Genomic DNA, 8,930 nt, shown 5'->3' on the forward strand with positions numbered 1-8,930 from the left:
TTTTGTGTTTCTGTATCCTTAAGGATTTTAGGTGGTGATTCCTCTCCGAAGGAGTTCTTGGAGTTATCCGGCCACGGCTACCGAATCATCGACGTGGATTCGTCGAGCCCCCTCTGATCCAGTGTCATATATAGTATAGAGTAGTAATAGTATAGTGTAGTATATAGACATATAATATAGTAGATATATAGTATAAAGTAGTTATATAGTATAGAGTAGTATTATAATGTAGTTTATATAATATATAATAGTAATAGTGTAGTGTAGTATATATGAAATAGTGTAGTAATATAATATAGAGTAGTAGTAATATAGTGTAGTATATATAGTATTGTTTAGAGTTATATTTATAGTACATAATATTAGTATAGTATAGTATATATAGTACGGTGTAGTTATATAATATAGAATAGTAGTGGTATAGTATATTACATATATAATATAATGTAGGTATATAGTATAGAGTAGTAGTAGTAGTATAGTGTATAGTATAGGCGAAATTTCTAGGTGTGTTTTATCTTCAATCCCAATATGTCTTCCCAAAATTTACCTCAAAACTTAATTTGTTAAAACTTCCCTCGAGCAAAAGCAAAATAGCGAACGCGGCAGGGCGTCCGGGGCGCAAATTTTCATTGCCCACAACGTCCAACCGAGATGTGATGTTCATCAGCCACTTTTGACACGAACTTTGGAAATAACTCAACCAAAATCAAGCTCAGCTAAGCATATCACCGCCAAACCGATGGACAAACTGAGGTGGCCAACAAAACTCTTGGTAATATGCTTCGGCGTTTGGTCCAAGAACACCCAAAACAATGGCATGAAGTCTTGAGTCAAGCTGAAATTTCCTACAATTCAATGCCCAGCAGGTCAATAGGGATGTGTCCATTCAGCATAGTTAACACCAAACTATCGAATCACGTGGTCAACTTAGCCATCATTCCCAGATGTCACGATGTTGTTGTAGGTAAGTTGGCTGAAAATTTTAAATTAATGTTTGGCGATGTCCGCATAAATTGGAGCAGTCCAATGAATCATATAAGCTTAATGCTGACTTACACCGCCACCGGAAGATATTCAAACCTCGTGAATTTGTAATGGTTCGATTAAGGAGAGAATGATTTCCCTCTAGATCTTACTCAAAACTCAGTCCACGGAAGATTGGTCCATTTGCAATCAAGCAACACATTAACGACAATGCTTACGTCATTGATTTACCTCCAGATATCCTCACGTCCACCACCTTCAACATTGAAGACATCTTTCCTTACTTTCCATCAGATGGAGCAGATACTGAACTAACTTCGCCAAGTGCCGACTCCTCTAAAGCAGGAGGGAACTGATGTGAAATCACGTTACTATAACCATTCCCCGCACGCCTTACTCCTAACATGATCCATTTTCGCCTCCATTACCTACACTTCCTGCCACTATAACTAACTAAGGGACTGTAGTACAGTCATTATCCTATTTTCATATTGTTCTGCTTTTAGTAATTCAGCTCTCTGAAGACTACAGATAGTAAATGCACTCAGTAAACAGGCATATAGAATATTATCACTCTTTCACTGGTTACAAAAACCTTTGTTCTCTGTTTTCTTTTTGCCTGGTGCTCTGCTTTTCTCTCCAGGTCATTTCTTAAATCGAATTTAAGTCTGTTAAGTTTTATTTGAGATGATTTTTTTACTCCTTTCTAACTAGTTTTTTAGTATAAAATTTTCGTATACTAAAAATTTTGGTGCTAGAAAATTATTTTAAAAAATTATTCCAAATAAAATATTAATTAATCTACATAGATACATTTGACTGTTGCAATAATATTTTGCATTGAATAAATTTATATTTTGACAGGAAATGGGGATACTCACAATGCAAATATTTGTCCACATAAGCTAAGCTTTTATTGCATAGCAGCCCACAGCATATTACAGATATAACCTTCCCTCTCTCCATGACTCTATCCCTGAAGAGTCATATACAGATGAATTAATTCTGTATGCATATGAAAGGCTTATCTGCGATGAAAGTGAGCCTTTCAAGAGGAATCTGCGAAGGGGAAACCCATTTGAGAGCTCCCGATAAGGCTTCGGCCCCAACGAGTGGTTTAGCCTTCTAACTCTATCCTCTTCTCCACCATGTGTTCTGATCACCTCCGACGTGACTGTTCAAGCCTGGCAAAAGGCACTGGCGGTCGTTTACTTTTACCTCCCGGTAATGTTTGCACTGGTTATTTGAGGAAGACTTGTCAGCCGATGTCTTCTTCTTGCCCTGCTGGAAACGGCGGTGGTGCCGTCCAAATCATAAGTGAGATTTCTTGATCATGTCTTCTATAATTATGAAAAAGAGTGAATTCTTATATTTATAATTATATAGTGGATTATTATAATTGGGTCAGGTCTTATGATTTTTTTCATATTTTTAATTTAAAATATTTTAATATTTTTTTAAAATTTATATTTTTACCTATTCTAAATTTTTTAATAAAATTAAGATGATACTTTTCTTAGCACATAACAATTAGTATATTTCTCAGGGCAAAAAAAAACCCATTTAAACTTGATGGAATTCATTTTTAAACTAGGTGAGTATATATATTTGAATTTGAGCATTATATTTCAAATTGAAATATTTCTATAAAAAGAAATATCTTTATTATTTACTGATCTATTTAAGGATGTGGTTCACATTCTTTTTTATTATATTTTTATTTTTATTTTATTTTGAAATTTAGTACTCATGAACTAATATCTAAAAAGGTCTTAGCTGTGCTTTTGCTGTTTTGCATATGGGAATGGACCAGATAACGATGTCTTTGTCCAAATTCGCCCCAATTGTTGGGCAAATTATTGCGTCCGGTGTCCAGATTCGTCCGGACATCAATTCGGTGTCGTCACGTCACTAAATTACACCGTGAGGGATCCGGTGTATTTGAGTGACGTGGCGTCGCCGGATTTTGACGCCGGATTGGATGTCCGGACATCCAGTGACCAAACGTAATAATTCGCCCAATAGCTGGATTCTTTTCCCGTTGAAGATTTTTAATATGGGCGACCGGCATTAATAGCTTAAAGTTTATACACCAATGGTGATGGCAAGAAAAGGAGATTCTACGTCACGAGACGAATTAGGTGCAGTCATATCAGCGGTATCGAGTCATGTATTGAATAGTATAGAGCCGCAGTACCAAGCAGGAGTGACGTGGTGCATTCTGATTTTTTTCCGGACGGCATTCGGCTTCCTCACAGAATAAATTTTCAAAGAAAAGAGTGTTGTTGGTTCACTTTGCAACTACTGAACACATAATTCATTTTGATTTATTGGTTGAGAGTTTTGTCTATTAATTCAAAATTTTCGGGTTCAACGTTTATGTATATGAGTTTGTGTTAATTGACTCAAATGTCACCAAAAATAAAATACTAAAGAACATGCATCGATCCCTTTAGGTTCGAATTTGATATTGATTATTAATCAAGTTATTAAAATAGCAGAAATTTTATAGAGAAAATTATAAGAGTGAGAGAGAGTAAAGATTAAATATGAACAGTACTCAGGTGCATAGGATGTATGGTATGTAGGGGTGTAAGTGAGCCGAGTCGGCTCGTGAGCCGGCTCGAGCTCGACTCGATAACGATATTAACTAGCCAACTACATTTTTCATTGTTATTTTTTGTTCTTGATCATTTGCTATAGCCTAAAGACTTTGCTGTTACTGGCTCAGGAAATTGAAGGCCAAAAATGTTGAAGCTAGCTTAAAATTTAGGCTTCATTTGGGATATTTTTAATATTGTTTTATAAAGTAAATTTTTTATATCAAAATTTTTTGAAAAAAAAAAAATTGTGTACTAAAATATTATTTAAAAAAATATATCACAAATAAAATCTTACTCTCATCATTAATTAGCTTCATATATTGTACACATAATTCCACCAAATGTCTTAACTTATTTTTGGACGATGAATTTAAAATAATATCTATATTGATACATTTAAATATATATTTCTGATCACGTGTTTATTGGAACACACACATTTGCTAAAATTTAAATTAAAAATACAAAATAAATAATAATTTCTCCTATCTGTTAAATATATATAGATGATTAATAATCATATTATTTAAAAAAATATGACTATATATACTCTAGTTATTTATTTATTTTGGAAATGAGTTTTATATTAATTTGTTGATTTAATTCCCCTATAAAATCCTGCGCATGAAATTACTCGAAGGGCTCTCGTAGTCTCGTGAACTACCCCACGGTCCCAACTCCCATTTTTCAGCTCACCAAATTCGTCCGCTTCTCTCCATTATTGCGCAAGAACATTGCTCGGTACGTAATAATCATGCATTGCGATCCAAACCGGCCCCATTAGGTGTAAACAAGGGAAAATTATTAGGTCCGAACATCCGACGTAGCGATACCAATACGTTCGGATATCTACTAAAAGTTGACACGTTGAATGTACTCATGTCCGCGGAATTTTAAGTCAAGCGCATCAAAAAAGCATGTAAAGCGCAGTCAAAAGTGCAGTTAAAGCACAATCAAAGAACAGTCAAAGCGTAGTCCACATGGCAACTTTTTATTGGATATCCGGACCTATTTCTAGGTCCGATGTCCGGGCCTAATAATTTTTTATAAACGAGTGGAGTAAGTTAATTTCTTCTTTAATCCAAACAAATATATTTAATTTATATTGAGCTCGAGCTCTAGCTCCCTTGAAAAATATGAAGATCTAGCTCATTAAAAAAAAAAAGCTTAAGTTGACTAATTTTGGATCTGGACTAATATCAATACATAAGGGTTAATTAATACTAATCCATCTGACTAAAACAAAGGTTACATAGAAGTAAAACTGAAAGCCCCACAAAAAAAAAAAAAAAGATTAAGCTCTTATGAGGCATAAGTCAAAAAGAAAGCATAAAATAAGCCTGATAAAAAAAATTCAATTTCCAAAAAAAAAAAAAATTCAAAATAAGTTCAAAAACTGCACACGCAAAAGCAATCATTCCCTCCATATCCTCCCATAACCTAGACTCAGAAAAAAATGACATAAAATTAGAGATAACTTACAACCCTAGACCCCCGAATCATGGGAAATTATTGGATCAGGTCATCGGACGCAGCTTACGTTTGGTATTCACAGTACTGAGCTTGGTACTGTAAAGTACTGAGTACTGAGCAGTCTGAGCTCGGTACTGTTTGATACTGATCAGTACTAAGCTCAGTACCGAGTAGGAGATGATGTGGCGCATTTTCATTGGGCTCCGAACACGTCCCATGACCGGACCCAAAAATTTCCCGTTCACACAACAAAACTCCCATAAAAAATTAGGAAAAAAGTTGGGGGTAAAGAAAAATCATATTTAAATTTTAATCATATTAATTTTGTTTGATAATTTAATAAAAAAAAAATATTCAGCAATATATATACGGCATTCTACTTCTCCTCTTTAAAACCCCCAAACCTTCTATCACTACCCTACCCTCACTTCACACCACCGAACCAACAATTTAAATTAAAAATAAAATAAAATAAAACCATTATTCAAACAAAAACCATGTTTCCCCTACCCCTTCTCCTCCTCCTCCTCCTCCCCTACCCCTCCTCCGCCGCCGACTTCTGCGTCGCCGACTTCTCCGGCCCCACCTCCCCCTTAGGCTTCTCCTGCAAGAAGGAATCCGCCGTCACCGCCTCCGAATTCGTCTTCTCCGGCCTTGGCGCCGCTGGCAACACCAATAACATCATAAAAGCCGCCGTCACTCCCGCCTTCGCCGGTCAATTCGCCGCAGTCAACGGCCTCGGAATCTCCGCCGCCCGCCTCGACCTCGCCCCTGGCGGCGTCGTCCCCCTCCACACCCACCCTGCCGCCTCCGAGCTCCTTGTCGTCACCCAAGGAGTCATCTCCGCAGGCTTCATCTCCTCCGCCAATACTCCGTATACCGCCACTCTCAGAAAGGGCGACGCCATGGTTTTTCCTCAGGGCCTCCTCCACTACCAGGTTTTTTTCTTCCTTAATATTTTTTTTTTGTTTAAACTAGTAAATTTTAATATAATTTCTATCATGATGATTATAAATTATGCAAAATTACTGAACTGTTTAATTATGACTAAAAATTAAACTTTCATCCTATATTTCTTCAAATTATGATTAAAATAATCTTTTTAATTTTAATATAATTTCTATCATGATGATTATAAATTATGCAAAATTACTAAAATGTTTAATTATGACTAAAAATTATGTTTTCATCCTATATTTCTTCCAATTATGATTAAAATAATCTTTTTTATAATCATATATACTTTTTGAAAAATAGGATTAACAATAATTATTATCAAATTATAACCAATAAATGAGCAAAAATTATTTTAAATAATAAATAATTTTAGTCACATCATCAACTATGTACATTTTATATAAAAAATATTGTTGTATATGATTCTGTAATTATAATTAATTATTTAAGATGCTTAGATTGTAAATATTTAAAAAAAAAAAAAACTCAAATGTCAATGAAAATTTAACTAAGATGACTATCAAATTTATATGAATAATTTTTAATGGAAAATTTTTTGATATGCAAGACAGCAAGAATGTGAAATAATTTAATAAATGAGCTATTAAATAAAAAATAAAACTTAAATAGTTATTTATTAATATTCAAAAAAGTTAAATATTAACCAAGAATTTAATTTAAAATTTGAATCAATATTCAATTTTCTTCACTAATATATCCAAATTTCTTCTAAAATCTCATGCAAAATGCTGTAATTAAGATTTCGTTTCTTATTCCTTTTTAAAGTAATTTTTTTTTAATAAAAAAAAAGCTGCAAAAGCTAAATGAATATAAATTAGTCTTAAAAAAATAAGGTGTATTTCCCCAAAAAAAAAATAAGGTGTATATTTTGTTTCCACTCAGGTGAATGCCGGCGGGATAACGGCCGTCGCCATTGTGAGCTTTAGCTCGCCCAGCCCGGGGTTGCAGATAACGGACTTCGCGCTGTTTGCTAACAATATTTCGACGCCGTTAATACAGAAGGTTACGTTCCTCGATGCTGAGCAGATTCTGAAGCTGAAGAAGGTGCTTGGTGGAAGCGGGTGAGCGCTGCAATTTTCGAAATATTAGGGGGCTATGTGTTGTTATTTTCGGGATTTTCATTTGTGATTAGTGTTGTTTTTGTGCGTGTGATTTCTTCGGTGCGTTGTCTAATTAGTAAAATTGGAAATAATTAGTTATTTTCTTTGATGTGGACAATTTCTAAATTGTTTTTTAGCCTATTTATTGATGCAATGATTATTGTTTACTTCAAATGACAAGATATTTTTTACTAAAATTTTATTATGATAAATTTTAAATATTTTAAAGGAGGATTTACGTACATACCACTTTATACGATATTATTTACATATCTAACATTCAAAATTTTAATATTTCATGATTAATATATAAAGTCAATTTTAACTTCAAATATATTACTCATATATTTTATTCCTATTATTAAAATTATCATATAAACTTTAATATTTCATTTCTTACACTCATATATGATCTATGAGTGATATGCATGAAATATTAAAATTTGGGGTGTTAGATATGTAAATAGCACGATACAAATTGGTATGTATGTAAATCTCCCTATTTTAAATTTATTTTGAAATGATCTCAAAATAAATTTAAAATTTTAAAATCATTGGGAAGAAATTTTGATTAGATTTTTCTCCTAATTAATGGTTCATTTGGGACAATTATAATTGTTTGTAAAAAAGAAAAATCATATTTTTTTCAAAATCATCAAGAGTGTTATAAATTTTTCATGCTAAAAAAAATAGAGCAATAGCTTTCATAAAAATATTATATTCTTGCATATTTGATAATGAAAAATTACTTCTCTTCACAATTTTTTGAGAAATAATAAAAATATTGTAGCCATATAGAAATATGATAATGATAATGATATAAATGAATCTTAAATTCTAATTAGTCTTTATATACACCAATATGTATTTTATTTATGTATTTATTACTGTATATAAAATATTTTTATTATATACTATGTATACTATGATTCACTGGCAAAATATAAATAGCTCTACATGTATTGTGTACACAAACATTCCCCCTTGTAATAATGAACTATCAATAGAAAAGAGAACTATTCCATTATATGACTGATTGAATAACTTGGTTCATATTGAATTCTTATTGCCCCTATTTAGAAATTTCATTTGGGACGGCTTTCTTACTGCTTCTTAAAGGAGCTTTGGAGTTCGTACTAAAAAGCTGCTTTAAAAAGCAGTAAGAAAGCCATCTCAAATGAAACTTGAATATTAATAAAGTTGTTTTCTAGCCATCCTATGCGAGCAAAGTTTTCACTACTAACAAACCAAAAGGTTTTTGTCGAACAACGATGGCTAAAGAATGACAAACTCTACTCTTTTGTAACCATAGAGATGATACCATACGAATGTGAATACTTGTGTAAGACATTGAACATCACTCTTTGGTTTGCATGGAATAACAATAAAAAAGAAATATTCGAGGTCGGGTGATGTTAGGTAACTAATTTGCATGTTTTGTTTGTAGTAGAAGAATCTATAAGATTGATAATGTCTATGTCATCAAACATCACTCTTTATTAGGGGTCGAGTGATGATCAATGAAGAACGCTGGTAATGTTGATACAGAGCACACATTTATTGATGACTGGCATCTAGCAGTCGTAGCAGTGTAGTTGTCGGCATTGGTTAAACGCATACATTTGCTAATGATGATGATGACGACGACGAACATTGATACTGATCGACGAGCATTTATGATAACAATCATAATTTAGTAGTATCTCAATATTTTAATAAAGTTATAATTTAGTGGAGTTTGACTTGTTAGATTCACTCATTCAATGTGCTTATTTTGACTATATGCATA

General features: G+C 33.0%; 1 protein-coding gene across 1 annotated transcript; it reads left to right on the plus strand.

Annotated features, from left to right (window-relative positions):
* Window positions 1–5,447: 5,447 nt before the first annotated feature.
* On the plus strand, window positions 5,448–7,277 carry LOC110102268 (auxin-binding protein ABP19a-like). Its single transcript, XM_020830533.2, has 2 exons — window positions 5,448–6,001; window positions 6,924–7,277. Exons 1-2 carry the CDS (start codon window positions 5,561–5,563, stop codon window positions 7,104–7,106), a joined length of 624 nt encoding a protein of 207 aa, XP_020686192.1. The 5' UTR covers window positions 5,448–5,560; the 3' UTR covers window positions 7,107–7,277.
* Window positions 7,278–8,930: the final 1,653 nt, after the last annotated feature.

The sequence above is a fragment of the Dendrobium catenatum genome, unplaced genomic scaffold (genome assembly GCF_001605985.2).
Source record: "Dendrobium catenatum unplaced genomic scaffold, ASM160598v2 fragScaff_scaffold_1679, whole genome shotgun sequence".
Lineage (NCBI taxonomy): Eukaryota > Viridiplantae > Streptophyta > Magnoliopsida > Asparagales > Orchidaceae > Dendrobium > Dendrobium catenatum.